Source organism: Hylobates moloch, unplaced genomic scaffold, assembly GCF_009828535.3.
Source record: "Hylobates moloch isolate HMO894 unplaced genomic scaffold, HMol_V3 SCAFFOLD_10, whole genome shotgun sequence".
Taxonomy (NCBI): Eukaryota; Metazoa; Chordata; class Mammalia; order Primates; family Hylobatidae; genus Hylobates; species Hylobates moloch.
In genome coordinates this window covers 103,905,898-103,931,123 of record NW_026652285.1, presented here as the reverse complement: position 1 = coordinate 103,931,123, position 25,226 = coordinate 103,905,898, and the positions used below count along the sequence as shown (strand labels likewise).

Below are 25,226 nucleotides of genomic sequence, written 5' to 3'. Positions count from 1 at the left end.
CGAGCGCAGGGCCGCGGCCGCGCGGAGCCCGCCATGCCGGCGCGGGTCTGAGGCGTGGCGAGCCAGGGCCGAGGCGAGCGGCGGGCGCGCCGCCCCTGTCGCCCCGCGGCGGCCCGGCCCGGGCCCGATGAGCGGCGGCCTCGGCCTCCGGCGCAGCCCGGAAATGTCCGGCAAGATAGAGAAAGCAGGTGAGGCGCGGGCGTGGGGCGGCTCCCTCCGGCCGGGCCCGGCCCGGCGGCTCCGCCGCTACCCGGGCCGAGCGCGGGTCGCCCGGGATGTGCGGCCCTGCGTGCGCCGGGGCGGGGTGAAGCCACCGAGGCCTCGCCGGGGCGCCTGGCAGCGTCTTCTCCAGGCCCATTCCCTGCCGGGTGCGGGGGGAAGCGGCCGCTGCGGGGGCGCCAGGGGCCGGGCCGGGCGGGGCCCCTGCAACCCGGGGCCGGGCGCGCTAGCCGCTCCGCGGTCCCCGGGAACTTCCGAAAATGGCTCGAGCCCGAGGTAGGGGAAGAACAGCCCGGGCCGCGTGCTGCTGCGGCTGCAGCGCTCGGTGCCCGGCCTGGGCTCGGCGCTGTGAAGGTGAACCGAGCTGAGCTGTAAAATGTGTCATTTCTAACGAGCTTCGAGTTTAAATTTAACCAGGAGCGTCCACTTCGGTTGCTTCAAAGGAAGCAGGCTGGATGAGTGGGGGCATTTTGAGGAGGCAGTCAAGTTTCCCCTCCCCACCCCGATCAAGCTCAGCCCTGCAAGGAGGGCAGGTGGGGGGCCGGTGGGTTGGCGTAGATGATAAATCTTGGTGCAGACCTCGTCTCTTTGTGTGTTCCTAGAAATCTGGGGGAGTTACCTTCCGAGTCCCTGGGTTTGCCTGTCCTGGAAATAGAGTCTCCAAAGATTCAATGACTGTCGAGCCTGTGGGGCCCCGGGCTTCATTAGCCTGCAGAACCTTGCAGGGCAAATGCGAATCCTTGGGTCTAAGGTGAAGTGGGTGGCTGTTCCTGGGCTCCTGTACTGGGAGCATGCCCTGTGGTCATAACCCAGGTACCAGGTTAGCTTGGCGGCTGAATTAGGGAAAGCAGATTTTTAGGGAGCTGCAAAGGAGGGCTGTGGCTTTGATTGTGGAAGTTGCTTATGTTTCCTGGGTTGAATCTGGGATATTTCTGTGGGGTGCACCTCTGCAGCGGACCTACAAGGCAATATGACTTTTGCGGGCTGTGGTTGAAGCACAGAAGGACATTTTTGTAGGCTTTATTGAGGGCTTACTCTATATCTAACTCTTAGCACCTAAAATGCATTGCTTGTTAAATTTTTGAAGCTAGTCTGTGAGAAAGAATATGGTCCCAGTTTTACAGGCTCAGAGAGGTTCAGTGAGTTCCGGCTGTCCAGCCAGCAAGAGGGGGGCAGGCCCCTAGGATATTCATACCCGGCGCTCTGACCAGAAGCCAGGGTGCTTTTCTCAGGGGCAGGGCGCTGGGTTTCAGGTGCCATTTCTTGAGTATTTTTCTCACTGAATTTGAGCCCCCACAGCCTTGCCCAGTGACCATGAGTCGCCATCCTGTACACCTGCTGCTCCAGAAATAACTTGGGTTCATCTGTGCAGCATTTCTCAGGAACTTCTTGTATAGTGTCTTGTCAGAATGGTACTGTTGGGAAACTTGGATAATTTATTTTAAAAAGAACAGTCACTGAGTTCTTTGATTATAAGAATATTCTATGTTTATTGTCAAAACTTGGAAATCACAGAAAAGTAAAATGAACCGGACTGAAAATCATCTGTCAGCCAGGTACAGTGGCTCACGCTTGTAATCCCTGCATTTTGGGAGGCCAAGGCAGGAGGATCACTTGACCCCAGGAGTTTGAAACAAGCCCGGGCAAAATGGCGAGACCTCATCGCTACTTTAAAAAAATTTTTTTTTTTTTTTTTGAGACGGAGTCTCGCTCTGTCGCCCAGGCTGGAGTGCAGTGTTGCGATCTCGGCTCACTGCAAGCTCCGCCTCCTGGGTTCACGCCATTCTCCTGCCTCAGCCTCCCGAGTAGCTGGGACTACAGGCGCCTGCCACCACGCCCGGCTAATTTTTTTGTATTTTTAACAGAGACAGGGTTTCACCGTGTTAGCCAGGATGGTCTTGATCTCCTGACCTCGTGATCCGCCCACCTTGGCCTCCCAAAGTGTTGGGATTACATGCATGAGCCACCGCACTGGGCCTCTTTTTTTAAAAAAAGGAAAAAGTTACCTGTCATCCCATGAGCTGCTTTCCACAGCCCAAATCGCTGGGAATGAAATGACTCTTCATTTGACTTCTCTGCTATTTGGGAGAAAGACCTGAGGCCAGTTCATTTCAGCATAGGTTGTCCTTGGGCCTTTTCTGGGCACCGCCTTCTGCTAGGGGGTTGTAGATGCAAGTGCCTGCTCCCAGAGAAGCTTGTCTGACCTAGCACAGTTCCCAAGCTACCCAGGCTGCCAGACTGAGCGACCGTGCTGCCATGGGCACAGGTGAGAGAGGGGCGTCATGAGTGCGGGAATGAGGAAGACTTTGGAGGGGACAGTGTTTGTGCTAGGCTCTGAAGAGAGGGCTGAGATATACACCTGGTAGAGACAGGGAGAAAGAGGAGAGAGGGGAAGGGGCTGACCAGGAGATGCGGAAAGTGTGGGAGGAAGATGCATTTTCTGAGAAGCAGAAAAAGAGTTCTGAGATTGGCAAGACCGGGGTCAGGACCTCGCCTGCAGATTGGGGATCACAGACGTGGAGCTGGCTGGAGGTCCAGCCTCCTTGCAGAAGGTCTTTTGCTGCGGTTCGTAGGAATCATAGTGAAAGATTACAACAACTGCCAAGGAAGACTGGGGCGCTCCTGGAGTGAGGATGACCTATTCTGGTGGTCTCTGCTGGTTATTCTCAGTGAACTTCCCTTTGCATTTAGACGAGATTTTGTTAGATTTCTGTTGGAGTTTTTTTAATGGCCCTTCACTATTCTCTCCAGAGGAGTATTTGATTCGGAGGGGAGGCCCTTAGGTGAAGTGGCGGCAGAGCCTGACACCCGGCAAACAATTGTTGTAATTGGAGTTTTGCTGTTTTCTGTTATCTCAAAGCAACAGAAATGTTACTTAAATATGTTCATAATCTCCTCTCCCTGAAAGTAGAAGAACCAGCGTTTTTAGTTCTCAGTGCTTAAGGCATCCAAGGTTTTTTGGGTAAACAGGAAACCCCTTCACATCCCGTATAGTGTGCAGCTCTGGCCTGTTCCTCATCCCACCCCCTTGCCTTGCCTGATAGCTCCTTGGTGTGCAGGACTCTCCTTAACCCCTGGGGGAGATCTTTTGAGTCATTGCTGCTCTTTGGGACATTTTCTTTCTCATGCAGCAGTGCCTGGCTGGGGCAGGGCCTTGAGGGGTTCATCCATACCTATGTATATCCTCAGAGGACACACAAGGTCATAGGCCTCACCTTTGGGGGTCCCAAGTGCCGTGGGGAATCAAGACAGTCTGGGCCAGAGGGTGGCACAGGGACAACTTGCTGGGCTGGTGGGGCCTGTCAAGTGAGGCCTGGTGGAGAAGGGTTGAATTTGGAGGGCCAGGAACAAGCTGGGATGCAGGGGAGGCTTTCTAAACTCTACAGTGCTTCCAGAGATGACGAGGAGGTGGGGAGTAGAAGAGAGCCGGACAGATTAGGGAGCTCCCAGGGTGAGCTTGTGGGCAGGCCTGCAGAGGAGAAGAGGCTCTTTCCTAGGAGCTCGGAGGGACTTGTTCTGGAAGACTGATGGGAGATGTATGCAACTGTTTAGAGGCTGCTTTGGAGAACAAATGAACATGGTTCTGGTTGTGCAAGCAGTTACTGTGGTTCTGTTTGCTCATGTGTCTTCCAATGAAGACACTGAGCGAGGAGAGTTGATACCCTCGTGTTTCTGGAGCTTAAGCGCAGACTGGCAGCTGCGGGCTGGATTCAGTCCACAGGTATGCTGGACTGGATCCGCACGTGTTCTTGAGGAAAAAAACAAAAGAATTGATGGTCAATATTGAAAGATCAGGAAGTCACTCAAAATCTCAAAAGCCTGGTTCCTGATTCCCTTGAAAATGAGAATCTTTGGTAACTCTGAGCCCTTGTTCCTGCCTACAAGGCAGCTGTGGGCGGGAGTCAGGTGGCGGCCACTCCCACGGAACCCCTCACCACTCCCACAGCCAGCCACACCTCCGACAGCCCACTTGGACTTTTGACAATTGCGTTTGCATCCCCTCCTTGGAGAAATGATTCACGTTTGTTTTTATCTGGACTTTGAAACCTTTGCCCCATCCCTTCATTGACTCATGACTCCATCCCTCATTCATCAGGGATTGAGCGCCGGCTCCATCAGGCTCCGTACCAGGCTCTGGGGACTTAGTGGTGAACTCAGCAGATGTCGTGCTGCCTGCCTTGAATACAGGCATCCTCTGTGTGTCACAGGGTGAGCAGGAAGGTGGCAAGAGATCAGACTTGTAGTGGGGAGGGATGGTCAGGAAACTCCTGTGCTCCTGTGACAAAATGGGACTTAAGGTGAGAGGCAGAGGATGGGTCCACTTAGCTGGGCACAGGCAGTGGGGTAGGGGACCAGTCTCCTGGGATGGGAGCAGACCAAGGCCTCCTCAGCTGGAGGGAAGAAGGTCCTTGGACTGCATGTGTCAGTTTCAGTCACTCATTCCTTCCTTCCTTCCTTCAGTGGCTTCACTCATCGCCTACCTCACGGAGCAACCTCCTGAGGGCCTGGAGTTGTTCTAGTTCTAGGGACACAGCAAAGATCCCGGCCTCCTAGGCCATCCTTCTAGCTGGGCCGGCCATAAGTTAAGCAGTTTTGTATATATGTTTTTAAAGTCCCTTTCCTTCCTCTCTGTGCTCCCAGCTAACCACAGGCTGGCTGGGAGTTTCATCATTTACCAGACCCTCCTGCCCGCGCTGTAGCTCCCGTCACCTTGGAGCAGTTCACTGGGCCTGATAAAGTGGCCGCAGGCTTGCCCAGCACGCTTTCTGAAGACGGAATAAATAGGTGTCTCAACGCTCAGTGTGCTATGGTTTCAAATGTGCGAAGATGCTTTTATTGTAAATCGAAAAGAAATGTATAATGACTGCATTCATGGTCACATTTTTGTCAGGATGTATTTTCTCAGAACACATACTAAGAGTACAAGCCCTATGATGTGGGGCTGCACATTTTTGTGGCCTGAGAAAGAGGTCCTCTTAGATTGGCAGTCATTGTATTTCGATCAATTTTAAACTCCTCAAATTTGTACTTCCTTTTTCCCCCCATAGTTAGGAATTTTTGTGGTCAAAGTGTACTCAGTCAAGCAATGAGACGTTTTGATGGCACCTGCTCTGCCTCCTTTCGCTCACCCGTTTTAACACTTACTGAGTGCCTCCTCGTTGGCAAACACCAAGTGATGCCTCGTGGCAGGGAGCCAGCAGGAACCTGTCCCTGGAGGCCACAGTCCAGGGGTAGAATCAGAATGATCTTGAACATTTCTGCAATTTCTTATGGTTTTCAGAATGCATTTATAGACTACCTCATTTCATTTCATCCTCACAACAGCCCAGGGGGTGAGGGCAGGGCTGAGTATCCCTCTTTTGCCCCTAAGGGCAGCTAAGGCCCAGGGAAATTTGGTTGCTTGCCCAAGGTCATGCCCTAGAGAAGTGGAATGGGGAACCGGCCCCCTTTCTTGCCTTTACAGAGCACTGGTTAGAGCCTCCCTGGTCGCTGGGGACACAGTAGCTTTCTGTCTTAATTCTTCAGGCTTCTCAATCTCTTTTCTGATCTTTGAAAAAAAAACCAGTGAAATTAAGGGAGGTTCACTACAGTCTTTAGACTGTGTCTGATACTCACAATACGAATCATACTAACAATGCTGTAGAGAGATAAGAAATAGCACTAACGCCAGCTAAATGTGTTTTCAGAAAAAATCAACCACAGCAACCCCAAATGTTTCCCGGTCTCCAGAGCAGCTGTTGGCAGAGGCGGTTTGAATGGGATTCCTTGTAGCCAAGAGACCTTATAGGAGGTCTGTAGAGATGAGTCATGTGTGAGCTTGCAGAAAAATATCTCCCAGAGTAGCCCGGATTGGAGATTGCCTTGAGTGCCAGGCTGGGTCTTACCTCAGGCCAGCTGAGTGTGTTCCCCATGGCCAGGATAAGATCACCCTCTGGAAAGAGGAGAGGCCCGACAACCCGCCGCCTGCCCCACCCCTCGGCCACCTCGCTGCCGGGACAGGTGTTCCTCTGACTCGTCACCCTTCTTGCCCCAAAGGCTGTTTTATGAGTAAATAGATAAAACTCCCCATTTGTGAATTATTAAGGGATCTGTCATCCAGCAGGCCAGTCATCTTAGTTTCTGGTCATCTGTTTGAGAACGTCTGAGTTGTGTCCTTGGGTGATTCGTACCGTTTCCTGGGGCTTATTTTCCCCATCAGCGCCAGGAAGGAGCGGGACTCAGAAGGAGTGCTCCTCTGTTTGCGTTTTTAAGCTGCGGCCACCGCTGCCCCCGCTCCCCCACCGCCCCGCTTTTTAAAATTTTAAGTTCTGGAATACATACGCTGAACGTGCAGGTTTGTTACGTAGGTATACATGTGCCGTGGCGGTTTGCTGCACCCATCAACCCGTCATCTAGGTTTGAAGCCCCACATGCGTGACTGCAGGCCCTTTTTTGTACATAAGAAGGCCATTAGGTAACCACTAATGGGGAAGCCTCTTTGAATGCAGTCCTTCCTGCTTAGCCATGGCCGAGGCTCCTCCTTGGACCCTCCACCCCAAACACAATGTGAAAACCCACTTCCTGGATGCTCTCACAGCTGCTTGTACCAAAATCAACTTCCTCTGGGCTCTTTGTGCCTTCTCTTCCTCTAACAGATAGTAAATTCCATGGAAATGCCCTAGATCAATGCTTGAGTAGAATGATGTTTAACTCATTTAAAATCAGAGCCCCAGTTCCCTTTCTGCAAGTTAAAAAATCAACAAGTGAAATGTTAAACAGATGATTAGCTCCGCGAGGGAGTGTGCCTGTCTACCACTGCGGTGCCATTACGGTGCCTCGAATGCAATAGGTGCTCAATAAATATTTACTAAAAGAGTGAGTGAATTTAGTTAATATTATCATAGAATGAATTTCAGTTTCTGGTTCCAAGTCTCAAATTATCTTTAGACGTAGCTTATTGTGGTTTCAAATAGCCAATTAGGATGTTTCTTGGTACATTAGTAGGACCAATATCTGATCAGTGATGTGCAGTTAGTTGGGGGTTCTGTGTTTTCCTGTAGTCCTCTGAACACTAATGATGCGGTTAGGATCAAATTCCCAGAACACTGTTGGGAGAACGCCAGGACACCATGAAGGCTGAGCCGCCACTCGGCTGTGATGCCGCATCCGTCGGTCATTGCACGTTCTTTGAGCTTCCACTTGTGGTGACTGCCTGGTTCTCTGGGATGTGCAGGAGCAAAGCGCTCTTAGGCAATGCTCGTTCTGCCCTGTATTTACAAACCAAGGCCTGTGCCAGCTTTGCTCAGCCTGACACCCATAATGAGCACCATCCCAGGAATCCCTGTCCCTACTTGTTATTTATTTTATTTCAGTTGGCCTTTGAACGTGATTTAGGACTAGCTTCCTGCAGCATTACTCTCTTTTCCCAGGATGACTGTGCGGTGTGTGCTGTCTAGGGCTGGGGTGCAGGCTGTTGGAGAGCCTCTGGCACCCCCTTCCTTCTTTGTCAAGGGGCATGGGCAGTCTTTTCTTGCTACTTCCCCCTCCTCCGTGAGCTAAGGTACAGGGGGGAGGCTCATCTAAGTGTATGAGAAGTCTGCTGTCTGCTGGTCACAATTCCTCTTTCTCTCACTTTCTTCTCCCAGGCCATAGTTTGAAAGACAGGTGACAATTCTCTGAACCCACATCCCACCCTGCAGTCTGGGCTGCTGCTTCCCGGAACACCACGACTCCTGTAACAGCTTAGACCTCTGTCCCCATCAGTCCCTTAGCAGCAGCTTTCTCTTTGCTTTTCGCTGGCTTGCTGGAACCACACAGCAACTTTACTGCATATTAAGTTTTGTGATCAGGTGATTCTGCAGTGCTTTTAAAGCGTAGAAATGGAGCACTGAGCACAGGATGCTGTGTGGTTTGCCCAGGGCTGGGTTCAGAGGGGCGGATTTCAGGCATTTACTCTATATAGCTTTTTAAAATTTGTGCCATTGGTGTGGACCTGACAGATGCGATTCCCAGCCACACACTGTATTGTTAAAAACGGAGCAGGAGTGTGACACTGACAGTAACTGAGAGAAGGAAGGACATAGAATGAGAAGAGAGGACAGCTGACATCCAGTGGAATGTGACCGTGTTAAATAGCCACTTAGCTGACCCCAAACGAGCAAACAAACGAAACCCCTGGTTGGAAACAGTGGTTGTATTTATTTGCTGGTTATCACATGCGCCCATCCTCCTTCAAGTGATGGTTCTGAATAAATAGATGGATGATTGTTCATGAGTCATGGAATTGGCTACTCTCAACCCCTCCTTTCAATAATGAACACAAATAATAGTAGTAGCTGATGTTCATTAGGCACTTACCACGTGCTGTACCAGGCTCGCCTCCGTGTATTTTACACGTGTGGTAGCATTTAATCCTTACAATAGGAGAAAGGTACTGTTAACTGTTCTCATTCTACAGAGGAGGAAACTAAGAAACAGAGCTTTTCTTTGAGAGCTAAAAGAGTTAACATTTGCACATAGCCATATACTGAGGTGAGGCAAAGTTAGGACTAAAGCCCATCTGACTATTCCCCATGCATCTATATTTTCATTGATTCTGATATTATTCTCTTGGCTATGTGACTTGGGTGAAAATGAGCCTTCGCGTTTCCAGGGACCCCTCTGCCACAGAGGCAGCTGCTGCACTAACAGGACACCCCATCCTCCTGAGGGTTCCTTCGGAAGACAGCTCTCCTCCTGACTGTCCTGCTGGATCTCACAGGGGGCTGCGGAAGACTTGCTTCTGGCTGAGTGACCGTGGGCAAATTGCTTAATCTCTCTGAGCCTCAGGTGCCTTTGTTGTAATTTGGTAGGGTGGATAAACCCACCCCAGAGCCCTTTCTAATGCTGGTTCTTTTTCTTCTTCTTCTTTTTGTTTTTTGAGATGGAGTCTCACTCTGCTGTTGCCCAGGCTGGAGTGCAGTGGGGTGATCTCGGCTCACTGCAACCTGCCCCTCCCAGGTTCAAGCAATTCTCCTGCCTCAGCCTCCCGAGTAGCTGGGATGACAGGCGCCTGCCATCACGCCTGGCTAATTTTTGTATTTTTAGTAGAGATGGGATTTCACCATGTTGGCCAGGATGGTCTCGAACTCCTGACCTTGTGATCCGCCCGCCTCAGCCTCCCAAAGTGCTGGGATTACAGGCGTGAGCTACCACCCGGCCCTAAGGCTGGTTCTTTGTGAGTCTAGACTGCAGTATGCGGGGTGGACTTATTGAGGGTTTTTTGTTGATGATTTTTAATGGCAGTAAATGTTGGACAGCACTTAACTAATCATCAAAATCGCTTTTGAAACATTTTTGTACACATTAGTTTCTTTGTTGTTTTGGGCTTTGTTAATTTGTTTCTTTTTTTTTTTTTTTTTTGAGCAGGAGTCTCGCTCTGTTGCCCAGGCTGGAGTGCAGTGGTGCAGTCTCTGCTCACTGCAAGCTCCGCCTCCCGAGTTCACGCCATTCTCCTGCCGCAGCCTCCCGAGTAGCTGGGACTATAGGCACCTGCCACCTCACCCGGCTAATTTTTTGTATTTTTAGTAGAGACGGGGTTTCACCATGTTAGCCAGGACGGTCTTGATCTCCTGACCTCGTGATCTGCCCGCCTCAGCCTCCCAAAGTGCTGGAATTACAGGCGTGAGCCACCGCGCCCGGCCAATTTGTTTCTTATCATAAGGTATTGGAGTTGCCCAAGATTTTTTCCAGATGAGGTTGATGGCAGCTCACATTTATTATTTCTTGTATGCCAGGAACAATGCTAGGAGCTTTACCTTCAGATGTGTGTGTGTGATTTAATTAATTCTGTTCTTATAAAGAGTCAGCAATGGCAGGTATTGTGACCATTTGACAGTTGAGGAAAGGGAGGCAGCAAGAGGGAAGTGACTCTCCAGGGGTGGGTTGTGTATTGCTGAGAACTGGAGTTTCACTTCTCTCCCCTTCCTGGGGTTTAGGGCTGACTTGGCGGCACCACCACTGCCTTGGGTTGGAATGTACTCTGGGGTTCCCCCTGGGGCTTTCCAGCCTCTCTGTAGGACTGTTAAGGTGGCACCACATCTGCCTACAGATTTATGAAGAAGCCCGTGGTTTCTCCATTATTGAAGTGGCTTAAAAAGTACATTTGCTGAAAATATTGCATGAGAATCTGCTTTGGAGAAACCTTTCACAGATGGCACAACAGTAGGAAGTGGCCCTTATGAGTTAAAGTAGTTCCATCCACCCACCCACCCAACACTGGCTGTCACTGAGTGTCAAGCAGGCTGCCAGGGGAGGAGAGGGTACTGAGAGGGCTGAGGCGTCAGTGCCCTTGGGGAACTGACAATCAGCCACCACCTGCATTGTGTACAGGAGACTTGATCGTGGCTCTCACACCCTCATCCATGTTACAGGCAGCATGAGCCTGAGCTGAGAGGTGGGAGACCTGCCTCATGGCCCCTGGGCCTGCACTGACGCACTGGATCAGTGCCCCTCCCCAACCCTGTCTTTCCATCTGTGCAGTGAGCCAGTACAGAACAGTGTCTGAGAGCATGTGCTTCAGGTCCTCTAGCTGTGGCTGTAGATACTAGCCCTCCTGTGTCATTGTTGTGGGATCTTGGGCATGTCACTCTGTCTTGTCTAACTCTCAGTTCCTTATCTGTAAAATGGAGAAAATCCTAACAGTACCTACCTTACGGGATCGAGGGAGAATTAAACGAGATGATGTACATAAAGCATTTAATCAGAGTCTGGACACATAAGAAGTGCTCGATAAACCTTAGCTTTTGTTCTTACTTCAGGTTGCCTTCTACTCTAAAGTGACCATTTCTTTGAAAATGGTAATCTGGTAACTAAAATTCAAACCTCAGCACTCACAGAGAAGGGGAGGTCCCTGGCTATTGAGGTATTTCCTTTTAGGCTGATTTGTTCTTTCTCTTTCTCTCTCTAAGAAAGCTGAAGTCCAGGGAGTAGGTTTTTACAATTAAGTAATAAACTTTTGAAGTGATCACTCATAGGAAGAGTAGAGGGCAATTCATTTCAGCTACACGTATCCCAGTGCATGCAGGCAGACCTGGAGGCCCTGATTGTAATTTGAGTCTCTCTGGAAGGAATGGGCCTGTGCTTGCAGGCTGTGGTATATGTCACAGCCACAGCAGGGCTGATACACCAACAGATATATTTTTTTGCCCTGTCTCAAGGGACACCTCCCCAGTTTCTCCTTGCGGGGTGACTTTTGGGGATTAATTAAATCATCTTCGTTCAGCTCTGGAGGTGAAACGATCACAGAGTGTTGCGTTTGTGACAGTTAAAAACCACAAGACATTCAAGGTCCTCGTGTACAAAGTAACTTACAAATTGCATTGAGCACTGCAAGAAGGGGGATTTCATACCCTTTATTCTTCTTTCTTGATTAACTTCACAGTAAAGATAAATTCAGAAATGCTGTTGTGGTGTTCTGAGTCTTCCTTAACCCCTGCTCCACTGGGAATTTCGGGTATGTGAAAGTAAATGTGTGTAGTCTCCTTGCAAATTTGTCAGTGTAGCTGGCATGAAGCACAGTGCCATTTGCAGAGAGACCAAAGCCCAGTCAACCCTCTTCACTTTCTGTAATCATTTGGTCCTGGAGCTACAGAACCTGTCAATTAGCATAACCACACTAATCTGTGCTTCTGCCTCAGCTTGTCAAGAGTGCCTTACAAATATTAATTCTCTGAGCTCATCAGAAAACCAAAGGAATAGATCAAAAGCATGCTTTTCTGCATGATCTGTCCTTGTTTTTTTCTGTTCATGAGGAGCTTTCTCTATTAATTACCCTAAATATGCAAGGTTGTAGAATGAAGCTTTTATATTTGACAAGTAAGAATTGGGCTAGGGACCTGGATTACAGGGACTCGGGCTAGGGACTGCCCATGCTACAGGGGTGCTGAGTTCCCTGGCCTCAGCTTGGCAGGAGAAATGCACATACTGCTGAGGAAATTCTGTAGGCTAAAGTTATGGGGAGCGTGTGAGTCATGATCGCCAGAAATGCTTGGACCTGTGGCATCTTTGGGCGATGAAGAGGGAACCAGCTTAGCACTGCCACAGACACACCGTGTCCTCTGGAGCAAGCCAGGATTCCTTCCTGGGCCTCTGAACCCCACTCTATAATTTGAGGGCCTTGAACTGGAACAGAGGTTCCTGAGCTTTTTAAGATCGTAGGTCTCCCAAGAGTCTGATGGAAACTCTGTGGACCTTGTCCCCAGGGAGAAAGATTCATTATGTGTGGACGTGTTTCTGCCAAGCTGTAAATTCCCACTACTATATAAGTGAGAATTTGCAAATACCCGGGGTCTTGGAAAGATCAAATAGAATTTTTGTTGTCTGAAACAACCAGGACTTAGTTCAGTCAGATCTGAGCCCTAGCAACAGTAATTATGCATTCCCAGAATTTGGTAAGGGTTCTGTGAAATGGGGCTTGTAAGCTGCTGGGTGGAATGCCTGCATGGATAAAAGGGGGAACTTTCCCCTTATCGGTGAGGTTTAAAATTTATGTGTAGTAAAATTGATGTTTTGGGGATATACAGTTGTATTTTTTGTTTTTCATTTGTGATGGGGTCACACTGTCACCCAGGCTAGAGTGCAGTGGTACCATCATGGCTCACAGCAGCCTCGACCTCCTGAACTCAAGGAGTCTCCATTTCAGCCTCTTGAGTAGCTGGGACTACAGGTGTGTACCACCACACCCTTTTCATTTCAAAAAATTTTTTTTGTAGAGACAGGTCTCCCTATGTTTGCCAGGCTAGTGAGGTATAAAGTTTTGTGTGTTTTATAACACGTGTAGATTTGCATAACCACTACCATATTCAGAATACAGGCCAATTCTATCACCCTGGGTGAAAAAGCCTTCTTGCCGCCCCTTTGCAGTCATACCCTTCTCCCACCCTGGCAGCAAGGATCTGCTTGCTTGCTTTTTTTTTTTCTTGAGACTGAGTCTCGCTCTGTCCCCCAGGCTGGAGTACAGCAGTGCCGTCTCGGCTCACTGCACCCTCTGCCTCCTGGGCTCAGGTGATTCTCCTGCTTCAGCCTCTCGAGTAGCTGGGATTATAGGCATCCACCACCGCGTCTGGCTAATTTTTGTATTTTTAGTAGAGACGGGTTTCACCAGGCTGGCCAGGCTGTTCTCGAATGCGTGGTCTCAAGTGACCTGCCCGCCTCAGCCTCCCAAAGTGGTGGGATTACAGGTGTGAGCCACTGTGCCTGGCCAGCATTGATCTGTTATTTATCTATATCTATAGATTTGCATTTTCCAGAATACCGTATAAATACAACCATAAAGTGTGTGATCGGCCTTTTACTCTGTACTGACTTTGAGACACATCAAGTTGTCCTTTTTATCACTGGTTCATTCCTTTTTATTGCTGAATAGTATTCTATTGCATTGACATAATAACTGCTTGTCTGCATGAGAATTTGACCTTGGCTAACTGTCTGTTTGCTAAAAATAGACAAAGATGGCACAGGACCAACAAAAAACAACCCAATTTTGGCCGGGCGCGGTGGCTCACGCCTGTAATCCCAGCACTTTCGGAGGCCGAGGCGAGTGGATCATGAGGTCAGGAGATCGAGACCATCCTGGCTAACGTGGTGAAACCCCGTCTGTACTAAAAAATACAAAAAATTAGCCAGGCGTGGTGGCACGCGCCTGTAGTCCCAGCTACTCGGGAGGCTGAGGCAGGAGAATGGCGAGAATCCGGGAAGTGGAGCTTGCAGTGAGCCGAGATCGCGCCACTGCACTCCAGCCTGGGTGACAGAGTGAGACTGCGTCTCAAAAAAAAACAAAAAACAACAACAACAAAAAACCCAATTTTTAAATGGGCAAAGGACTTGAGTAGGCATTTCTCCAAAGGAGATATACAAATGGCTAATAAACACGTCAAAATGTGCTCAACATCACTGATCATTAGGGAAGTGCAAATCAAAACTACTGACAGAGCTGGGTGCAGTGGTGCGTGCCTGTAGCCCCAGCTACTCAGAAGGCTGAAGTAGGAGCATTGCTTTAGCCCACAAGGTCAAGACTGCAGTGAGCTCTGAAGCGCTGCTGCACTCTGGCCTGGGTGACAGAGTGAGACCCCAAAAAAGAAAATTAGCCAGGCACGGTGGTGCAAGCCTGTAGTCCCAGCTACTTAGGAGGCTGAAGCAGGGGGATTGCTTGAGCCCAGGAGTTCTGGGCTGTAGTGCACCATGCCTACCTGGTGTCTGTACTAAGTTCAGCATCAATTTGGTAACCTCTGGGACTACCATGTTGCTTAACGAGGGATGAACTGGCACAGAGTAGAAGTGGAGCAGGTCAAAACTCCTGTGCTTATCAGCACTGGGATCACACCTGTGAACAGCCACTGCACTACAGCCTGGGCAAAATAGTGAGACCCCCATCTCATTCATTCATACATACATATATATATGTACATACATACATACCTAAGTACATACCTACCTACCACAGGGAGATACCAGCTCACACCCATGAGGATGGCTGTTTTCAAAAACACAGAAAATAGAGCTTGCAGACAGCTGAACAGGTGGCACACCTGGGGAGGGTGTGGAGGCTCCGTGCCCCTTCTCACAGGCCCTGCCCAGTGCGGCTCTTCATCTCTGTCCTTTGTAGTACCCTTTATGATAAATGGGTAAGCACAAGGCAGATGGAATTAACAGACTGTGGCTGTTGTTTTTAAACAGGGTTTGCCAATATCTGTGTGTCTGTCTGCAACAAGGGAGAGCAGAGTCACAAGATCTTTAGGAGGGCCCTTGACATTGCCTGTGGCACATTTCGTATTGCCTGAAGTCAGAACTCACTTCATCCATCAGAGTTGCTATCGGCTTGCTTTCTAAGTCCCTTGATCATCTTTAGCCTTCCTTGGATTTACCAGGCCGTGGATGCTGAAAATAACAATCCTGGTGTTTTAGGATGGGAGTGGACTTTTTTTTTTTTTTTGAGACAGAGTCTTGCTCAGTTGCCCAGGCTGGCGGGCAGTGGCATGACCTCGGCTCACTGCAAGCTCCGCCCCCCGGGGTTCACGCCATTCTGCCTCAGCCTCCCGAGTAGCTGGGACTATAGGCGCCCGCCATCACACCTGGCTAATTTTTTGTATTTTTAGTAGAGACGGGGTTTCACTGTGTTAGCCAGGATGGTCTCTATCTCTTGACCTCGTGATCCACCTGCCTCGGCCTCCCGAAGTGCTAGGATTACAGGCATGAGCCACCGCGCCCGGCTGAGTGGACTTTTTTCCCATGAACCCTATGGGCAGTCTGCTATTTCGTATGTGTATATGGCCTTCCTGAAAGCATGTCTGAAAATTGAATATCAAACCTGTGTCTTAACAATACACTGTCAGCTGGACACTCACACAGTCCGATGAGTTACCTGAGTAAGGATGAAGATCTACAGCTTTGGCATGGCCACTCACCTCTATCTTCTCTCGGCAGTACTATTTTATGAAACCTGTGTTTTTCACTGGTATCAACTATTCCATTTTCTCGTTTTCACTACTTTTTATAAAATTTAATGGCAAAATATAATAAAGCAGTCAAACTCTTTCCACAGCAACAATCACTGCCACCACAACTAAAACACCCCACAGAAAATAAGTGTTGTGGAGGATGTGGGGGAATCTGAACACTTGTGCACTGTTGGCAGGACTGTAAAATGGTGCAGCCACTGTGGAAAACAGTATGGCAGCTCACCAAAAAACTAAAAATAGAATTACCACATGATCCAGCAAAGTATATACCTATGGGTGTATACGCAAAAGAAGGGAAAGCAGGGACTCGAGACATTTGTGCACCATCTCTGTAGCAGCATCATTCACAACAGCCAAAAGACAGAAGTGACCCAGGTGTCCATTGATGGATGAATGGATAAAGAGAACGTGGGCTGTTCATACATGGAATATTATTCAGCCTTAAAAAGGAAGGACGTTCTGACATATGTTCCAACGTGGATGAACCTTGAGGACAGTATGCTAAGTAAATAAGCTAGTCACAAAAAGACAAGTACCATATGATTCCACTAGACCGTGAGGTGCCTACACTAGACAAAATTATAGCAACCGAAAGGCCTGAGGTGGCTGCCAGGAGCTGGATGGAGGGAGGAATGGAGACTGTTTCAGTTTTGCAAGGTAGAAAAGTTCTGGAGATGGCTGCTGGTGGTGGTGGCATATTATGAATGTTACCTATTACCACTGAAGTGTACACTTTAAAATGATTAAGATGGCAAATGTTATATTATGTGTACTTTACCACAGTTTTTTCAATGTTTATATAATTACATAATTTAATCTTAAATATCTTTTTAAATTATTTATTTATTTATTTATTTGAGATGGAGTCTCTGTCACCCAGGCTGAAGTGCAATGGTGTGATCTCGGCTCACTGCAGCCTCCGTCTGCTGGGTTCAAGTGATTCTCCTGCCTCAGCCTCCTGAGTAGCTGGGGCTACAGGCATGTACCACCACACCTGGCTAATTGTTATATTTTTAGTAGAGACGGGGTTTCACTATGTTGGCCAGGCTGGTCTCAAACTCCTGACGTCAAGTGATCTGCCAGCCTCAGCCTCCCAAAGTGCTGAGATTACAGGCGTGAGCCACTATGCCTGCCCCCCACCCTGTTGTTTTTGTTTGTTTGTTTGTTTGTTTGATTTGTTTTTTAAATAGAGATAGGGTTTTGCTCTATTACCCAGGCTGGAGTGCAGTGGTGTGATCATGGCTCACTGCAGCCTCAAACTCCTGGGCTCAAGGAATCCTCCCACCTCAGCCTCCCAAAGTGTTGGGATTACAGGTGGGAGCCTCCACGCCCAGCCCATGAAGCTTTTAATCCAGGGCAGATCCTGCACCTCTGGATGGGGACCCAGTCATCTTGGACCTGGGCCTTTCAGCTGTACTGGGCCCCTGCTGTCCCCTGGCAAACTCCCATTCCCATCAGGGGCCGATGGAAGTCCCTGGGAGCCTAAATGTCTAGTTGAGCTCTAGCCCCTGGTGGTGATGTAGCTTGGCATGTAGTTAGTGCTTGGCTCATGTCGGCTGTTAGTAAAGACTCTCAAGCTCTGCAGTGGCTTCCCTCCGAGGCCTCTGCCTGGATCCATCAGCGGCACTTACTCTCTCTGAGTTGACAACACAGATGGCACTTACTCCAGAGCTGTTTGGCAGGATTCCAGGCTATCACCACATTCTTGAGAAGGTATCACTGGCTTGGGGGAGGGGAAAAGAGAGGACGATCTAGGCAAAAGCAAGATCAAGGCCCTCTCCAAGAATTTTCCAGCCTGGCAGGCCCTGTTAGGTGGCATGGTGCCGCTGTGTGAGTGGGAGCGCCACCTGGAGATGGCCACGATGGGGTCTCTGTTCCCACGAGTATCATTAACACGTCTCTCTATGAATCTGGGTGATAACCAATTACCTTGGGGTTTTTTTTGACACTGAGACACCAACACATGTAAGACATGTAAGACGTTATCGATTTAATGTTTCTCAGGAAACAAAGGAGAAAATACATTAGCAGATGGATTATAAAACGCACCTTGATTTCAAAAGTGAAGCTGTGAAAAACTACAGTATCCAAGGGAGATTGATTTTGGGACCCCCAGCGGATACCAAAATCCACAGATGCTCAAGTCCCTGATACAAAATGGAATAGTACTTGCAGATAACCTGTGCACATCCTCCCGTATGCTTTAAATTATCTCTAGATTACTTACAATACCTAATACAGTGGAAATGCTATATAAACAGGTGCTATACCATCTTACTTAGGGAATATTGACAAGAAAAAAGTCTGTACGTGTTTCAGTTACAGACACAACCATCCATTTTTTTTTTTTCCTGAGTATTTTCAATCCTCGGTTGGTTGAATCCACAGATGCAGAACCCATGGCTACTGAGGGCCAACTGTATATGACTTAGAATCAGGGAGATACAGTATAAGCCACTGACCCATCTTCGAGCTGATTTCTTCGGCGCCTGTTCCGTACAGTTGGTGGCAATAGATGCCTGGAACACCGATGAAGTCAGGTCTCATGCCCTCGTGGAGCTTGCTGTGACTGGGTCCAAGTGCATCCCTCCAAACGAGACTTCGCCTTAGACTGAAGGGTTGGACTCTGGATTTTTGCTTGTCAGTGCACCTCTCTTCTAGCCTCTCAGTTAGATATCCGGACACCAGAGGAAAATTACCCTGAGGATCACCGTGCTGACAGCGCGCGTGACAGATGGAGGGATGATCACACTTCCTGGCTTCTGCCTGTTGTCCTGGCATCGTTATTAACAGAGCCCTCCCTACCCCCTTCGAAGTGTCCTGATTTGGATGAGAAAACACTGAGGGAGTAATCATTGACATCTATCGCGTTTCACAAATTCGCACTGGAGAGGGTCTGAGTTTGCAGTGAGAGAACTGCTTCAGGTCCACAGCCTGTTCTAACGCAGGTCAAGTCCATGGAGTCTGCGGGAGGGTCAGTGGGATTGTCTGGGGCTCCGTTCTCCCATGGGCATCCGCTACTTGGCATGTTCCAGTCACTCCTAGAAGCATCAAAATCTGGGATGGTTTGGTTCAAGAAACATAAACATGTACATATAACAACCAGAGCACATTATCTGAAGGTAAAAATCACATCAAATCTCAAATTGTTATTCTTTGGAATGGATAAAAAGGATATTATTATTTTTGTCAATTTAAGTTTTATAGAGAAAGTTGGAAAAATAATTATATAGGGACACTAGTCTTGGTTAACTTGGACAGAGATTTTTTTTTCTGTTGCTATGGAAAAGGTACAGGCATAGGATTTTTCTAAGAAGTTTCATTTTTTATGCAAGTGATATACTGTGGGAGGAGGTTAAAGGAAACAGCCAGAAAGACAGGTAAGAAGCTTGTTGTTTGTGACAAATTGATAACTTGCAGCCTGTGATGTTGGCAGGTGTTGCTGACAGGGTCACCTGGGGCCAGGTGGTCGCTGTCCTGAGGACCTGCCGGGTACCCAGAACGCTGCCTGCCTGTTCGTTGGCTCTCAAACATTAGCACCTGGAGGTTTCTGGGCTCCGGCGCCTGGTTTCTGATTCAGTAGGTCTGTGGTTGGGCTGAGAATGGGCATCTCTAGCAAGTTCCCTGGGTGACACTGCTGGTGGAGGTGGGGGGTATCTTTGGAACCACCACTCAAAGTCTGGAGAGGAATTGGAAGGGTCATAGGGACTTACCTATAAGATAGAAGGTTGCCCTTATAATAATAATAATGATGATGATGACATAACAAAGAATTTCTGTGCAGTAATGCCAGGAGCTGTGCTACGTGTATTTAATCCTCCCAAAAGCACTGGAAGGAGGTGACAGTGGCCTTATTTTACAGATGAGAAAACTGAGGCCCAAGTCTGGGCACGGTGGCTCACGCCTGTAATCCCAACAATTTGGGAGGCTGAGGTGGGCGGATCACCTGAGGTCAGGAGTTTGAAACCAGCCTGGCCAACATGATGAAACCCTGTCTCTACTAAAAATACAAAAATTAGCTGGGTGTGGCGGCCCATCCCTGTAGGCCCAGCTAATCGGGAGGCTCAGGCAGGAGAATCGCTTGAACCCGGAAGGGGGAGGTTGCAGTGAGCTGAGATCGTGCCACTGTACTTCAGCCTGGGTGACAGTGAGACTCTTGTCTCAAAAAAAGAAGAAAAAAGAAAAGAAGAAACTATAGCTGTGTGGGCAATAGTCAGATGAACTATTCCCCTAATTTTGCCCCAACTCAGCGTATGACTATGTACAAATCTTAACTCTTTCAGATCTCAAAGAAAAGCTCTGTGTCTTAGTTTCATCCTCTGTAGAATGAGAACAGTCACGGTATCTTTCTCTTATCATGAGGATTTAATGCAACCACAAGAGTAAAATACACAGAAAGGAACCTGGTACTGCATGGGCTAAGTGCCTAATGAACATCAGCTACTACTGTCTGTCTCTGGGCGACAGAGCGAGACTGTCTCAAAAAAAAAAAGAGCCCCAAAGGGTTTATGTGACTTGTCCAGCTGGGTTGAAGAGCTAGGTTGAAGCCGCTGCCCAGTATTGAAACAAACCCTTATAAAATGGAGAAGTAGCTTAATAATAGCCCCAAAAAGACATCACAGACTGAAGACTTTTCTAGTAGTATAAGTACACGTGAACAAGAAAATGGTGACACTTCTGCTTCCAGTTCATGCTTCTTGTCAGCAGTATTGCAAGGGAAAAACAAGTGATCTAATGAGCCCTGACAAGAGATGGCCAGAAGCTGAGCAGTTGGGAAGAAAACTCTTTGGTGAATCTCACTCTGAATGTATATTGTGCCTTGGGATATTAGCTGATTAATCTGGATGACACATTAGTCATAATAAGCAAGACATTTACAAACTAAGCATCCAGAATGTGAAAACTAAAATTCTGCCAAGCACTGTGGCATGTGCTTGTAGTTCCAGCTACTCTGGTGGCTGAGGTGGGAGGATCACTTGAACCCAGGAGTTCAAGTCCAGCCTAGGCAACACAGTGAGACCCTGTCTCACACACACACAAAAAAGCCACAACCTCTAAAATTTAAATTATATCTGAAGTCACGCAGTACTCACGTGACTAATTTTACAGCATCAAGTCTATGTGCTCTGTAAAGGGTTTCATCTCAGCCTTCTGTTTTGGGCTCTTCTCTCTCCTGCATTCTCCATTTGGGAACAGGCAGCCTAGTCCTGTGGCACTAAGCCAGCTAGCTAAACACTGGTCCTTCTCAAACACATGTTTCCAGCCCCTCTTTAGGACATTATGCACCTGAACCAGAACTCTTGGTTCTCCCCTTCACTCTCTGCCTGGTGACTCACCTTGGGTTCCCCTATCACAGTAAATAATGCCATTTTTGACCTGATTGTTCAGGCTTAGAAATCTTGGTTTGGTTGAGGAAACAATGAGGGTGTCCTTGCCTCCTCTCTCCCAGCGCACATCCAGTCCCTCAGTAAGCCCCTGCAATTTACTCCAATAAATCCTGACTGGTCCCTCTTAGTACCTCCTCTGCTGACCCCTTACTCCAGGCCACCGCCGTTTCTCCCTGGACTGCCCCATGCCTTCCTAACTGGCTTCTTGGTTTCTTCTCCTAACTCACAGCCATTCATTCTGCATTCCACAGCCAGAGTGTGAACTGGATCACATGGATTCTCTTTATGATTGCCTGGGGCTTCCCCACACATGTGAAAGGATCTGAGGTCCTTGACGTGGCCTGTGTGCGCCCTGGACTCTGGCCCTTAACTCACTCCCTGACACCCCCTCCCCATCGCTGTGTCCCAGCCACACTGGCTTTTGTGCTCTTCTTCCAGGTGTTCCTTTCCCTCAGAGCCTTGGCACTTGCCATTCTCTTACTGGAACGTTCATTCCCCAGATATTGTAGGGCACCTGCTGAGAAGCCATGGACAAGAGCCGCAGTTTAAAGGCTGCTGGTGCCACCATTTGCTGATCATGTGATCTTGGGAAAAGTTGCTCACCCATCTCCTTTTAAAAATCAGTTTCTCATTGATAAGATGGATCCTACGGTAGGGTTGTGGTGAGTTCATGCTGGGGAGTACTGGGGCCAGAGCCATGGGTTCCCATCGTTCTGTCCTCACTCTCTGTTTTTTCCCTTTAAATGTAGCCTTTTTTTTTTTTTTTTTTTTTTTTTGCCCAGGCTGGAGTGCAGTGGTGCAGTCTTGGCTCACTGCAACCTCCTGGGTTCAAGCGATTCTCCTGCCTCAGCCTCTGCAGTAGCTGGCATTACAGGCATGCACCACCATGCCTGGCTAATATCTTGTGTTTTTAATAGAGACAGGGACCACGTTGCCAAGACTGATCTTGAACTCCTGAGCTCAGGCAGTCTGCCTGCCTTGGCCTCCCAGAGTGCTAGGATTACAGGCGTGAGCTACCGCACCTGGCCTATTTGCTTCTTTTTTATGATTTTTTCCCGCATTGGGAGGTAAGCTCCCTGTCGGCTACTCTTTCACCAGAGCTCAGAATGGTGCCTGGCACATAGCTGACGCTCACTAATTTTTGTTCAATGGATAGTGAGTACCCATTGTGTATGGACTCCAGACCTCTTAAGGGAGACGGGTGCATTTTTACAAGCTTGAGGAGCACAGCCAGAGTGCAGGCTGTGACTGTGTTCACACTCATGCAGCTCAGTGCAGAGGGCCATCAGCAGTGAGTGGCTCTGTCAAGTTTATCTGGAGGCGGGGAGTTGTAAAGGGCAGAGGCACCACAGCCTGGAGGCCGAGGTCAGCGGGCTGGCCGGGAGAGGGGCCGGAGTCTTCCCCAGCGCGGGCATTACCTCCTCCAATGCTGCCGTGGTCCAAGTGAAGCAGAGGCTGTGGGACCCTCAACACTGGTCTTTGAGAGTCCACTGGATGTTGGCTGTGAGGTTTCTTTTGACTCGCTGGAGAGGAAGGACAGGAGCTACAGTGCAGGCAGGCAGGTGCAGGGCTATGCACAGCGTCCAGTCTCCGTGTGAGGAAGTGGGAGATGAAGGTGGGAAAGGTAATTTGGGGCCAGACTCCAAAAGGCCTTGAATGCCAATCCATGTACTTAGGACTTCTACCTTTAGTATTACAGGAAGCATCAAGGGGTTTTTATTTTTTATTTTATTTTTTTGAGACAGGGTCTGCCTCTGTCACCCAGGCTGGAGTGCAATGGTGTGATCTTGGCTCACTGCAACCTCTGCCTCGCAGGCTCAAGCCATTCTCTCACCTCAGCCCCCCAAGTAGCTGTGACTACAGACACACATACTACCATGCTTAGCTAATTATGTTTTCCCTCTTTTTGTAGAGACAGGGTTTTGCCATGTTGCCCAGGCAGGTCTCAAACTCCTGGGCTCAAGTGATCTACCCACCTCTGCCTCCCAAAGTGCTGGGATTACAGGCATGAGCCATAGTGCCTGGCCACATCAGGGGTTTAAGAAGCGTTCTCCTTACGTATTTAGACTTTCCCCCAAGTCTTCCAAATTTCTCCCTTTCCCGTACTGAGGGCTACGTTTAGTTCCTGGCCAAGTCCTGACTTTGTAAAGAACAACAAGTAAACAGCTTCTTCAGAAAGCCGGATGCTGAGCCCTGATTGCCCTTTCAGTGAACCAGCCTCATCCATGAAGCTCCTTGAAAAGCCAGAAACTGTCTCATTGCGGGGGTCCTTGAAATCCGAAGCAAGGGACAGGTTCTGAGCCCCTGTGTTTTGCAGATTAGGTTGCACAAGAAGGATGGGCCGGTGACTTTGCAGTTCATTTCTGTAATGTCCTTCTAGGCCTGCCTGGATAGAGAAACAAAGCAGCCTCGTGTGGGATCCAGCAGCAGTGGCCGGTGGGATGGGAGCCAGCATATGTAGTTGTTGACACATCCCCTGCAGAAGTGGGTCGGTGGGCTAGCTGTGGGAGAGCACTGCAATGGGAGTCAGTGACTTGGGGCCTCTGGCCTCCTGTGAAAGGTCTTTTTTCTCTGGACCTCAGTTTCTCCATTTTATTGTAATGAGTTAGGCTAGATCAGTAGTTCTTAACCTCTTTTTTTTTTTTGAGAGGGAGTCTCACTCTGTCACCAGGCTGGAGTGCAGTGGTGCAATCTCCGCTCACTGCATCCTCCACCTCCTGGGTTCAAGTGATTCTTCTGCCGCAGCCTCCTGAGTAGCTTGGGAGTACAGGTGCTCACCACCATGCTCAGCTAATTTTTGTATTTTCAGTCGAGACGGGGTTTCACCATCTTGGCCAGGATGGTCTCTATCTCCTGACCTTGTGATCCGCCCGCCTTGGCCTCCCAAAGTGCTGGGATCCTAAGTACAGACGTGAGCCACCGTGCCCGGCCATTCTTAACCTCTTGAAACTCCTTAAGACTTTGGTGAAAGCCATAGACCTCTCTTCCCAGAAAAATGAACACATGTGGTTTGCCAACACCTTAGGAACCCTCAAAGCCCATGAGACAAAGCCCTGGATCTATAAGGCCCTGTCCCATCTGACCCCCGGCCTTCCCCTGGGCGCATACCTCCAGCTACACAGGGCTTTCATACACGCTGCCCCTTTGCCTGGTCCAGCTCTGCTCATGGTTCTAGTCTCACCTTTCCCTGACTTCCAGATTAGATTAGGTCGCCCTGCTAGACGTGCGTCCCCACCCTGAATTTAGCACTGATCACCGGGATAACTAAGTGATTCTTCGTGCATGTTATCTGACCCTCCCCAAGCTCCGTGTTAGTATTTGTTGAGTAAATCTCTGAAGCCCCTCCAGCTATGACATTCTGAGACTGATCTGTAAGTTCCCAGATGTGTCATAAGAGAGTCCCTGAGCTTGTATTTCCTATGACATTCGACACGTGGTGGCGTTTGCCTTCGATGATTTCCTCCAGGCCTGGACAGGAAAGTTACTTCAAAGCAGTCTAGGCCAGACTCGGTGGCTCATGCCTATAATCCCAGCACTTTGGGAAGCCGAGGCTTGAGGATCACCTGAGGCCATGAGTTTGAAACCAGCCTGGCAACCAAGCAAGATGCTATCTCTATAAAAAATAATTTTAATAATTAGCCAGGCATGGTGGCAAGTGCGTGTAGTCCCAGCTAGTCAGGAGGCTGAGACAGGAGGATTGCTTGAGCCCAGCAGTTGGAGGCTGCAGTGAGCTATGATTGCACCACTGCACTCCAACCTGGACGACAGAGGGAGACTCTGTCTCAAAAAAAAAAGGCCGAGTCTAGAGGACCCCAGAAGACAGAAGAGTGGCTCCCAGACTTTCTGCCTCAGTGCTCTGCTGGGCCTGACCTCCAGGCTGGTCATCGCCTTTGTTTATATTCTGGGCTGAGCTGGAACTCGCACTTGGAACATTCCCACAGTGCTTGGCGCTTCCTCGTATTGTTGTATTTTTCTCCAGGAGGGAAGTGACCAACATCAGACTTTCCTCCCAGCAGACAAATTCCATACACAAAGCTTTGTGTCAGCTACCGGGTACCCGCCTGAGAGCCCAGCCTCTGTTTCTTTGGTTCTGGGGGCGGTGAATGTGCACATTACAGGGATCCACAAGCCCTTCCCTTCTGAG

General features: G+C 49.0%; 1 protein-coding gene across 5 annotated transcripts in view; it reads left to right on the top strand.

Moving 5' to 3' along the window:
* The first annotated feature begins 6 nt into the window (after positions 1-6).
* Positions 7-25,226, top strand: part of RAPGEF1 (Rap guanine nucleotide exchange factor 1) — a 163,963-nt gene continuing 138,743 nt past the window's right edge. For all 5 annotated transcript variants that reach the window (XM_058445301.1, XM_058445300.1, XM_058445299.1 and 2 more), the window contains exon 1: positions 7-188. In XM_058445301.1, the coding sequence (XP_058301284.1) occupies positions 128-188 (61 nt within the window). In that variant the 5' untranslated portion in view covers positions 7-127. The remainder of the gene's footprint in view (positions 189-25,226) is intronic.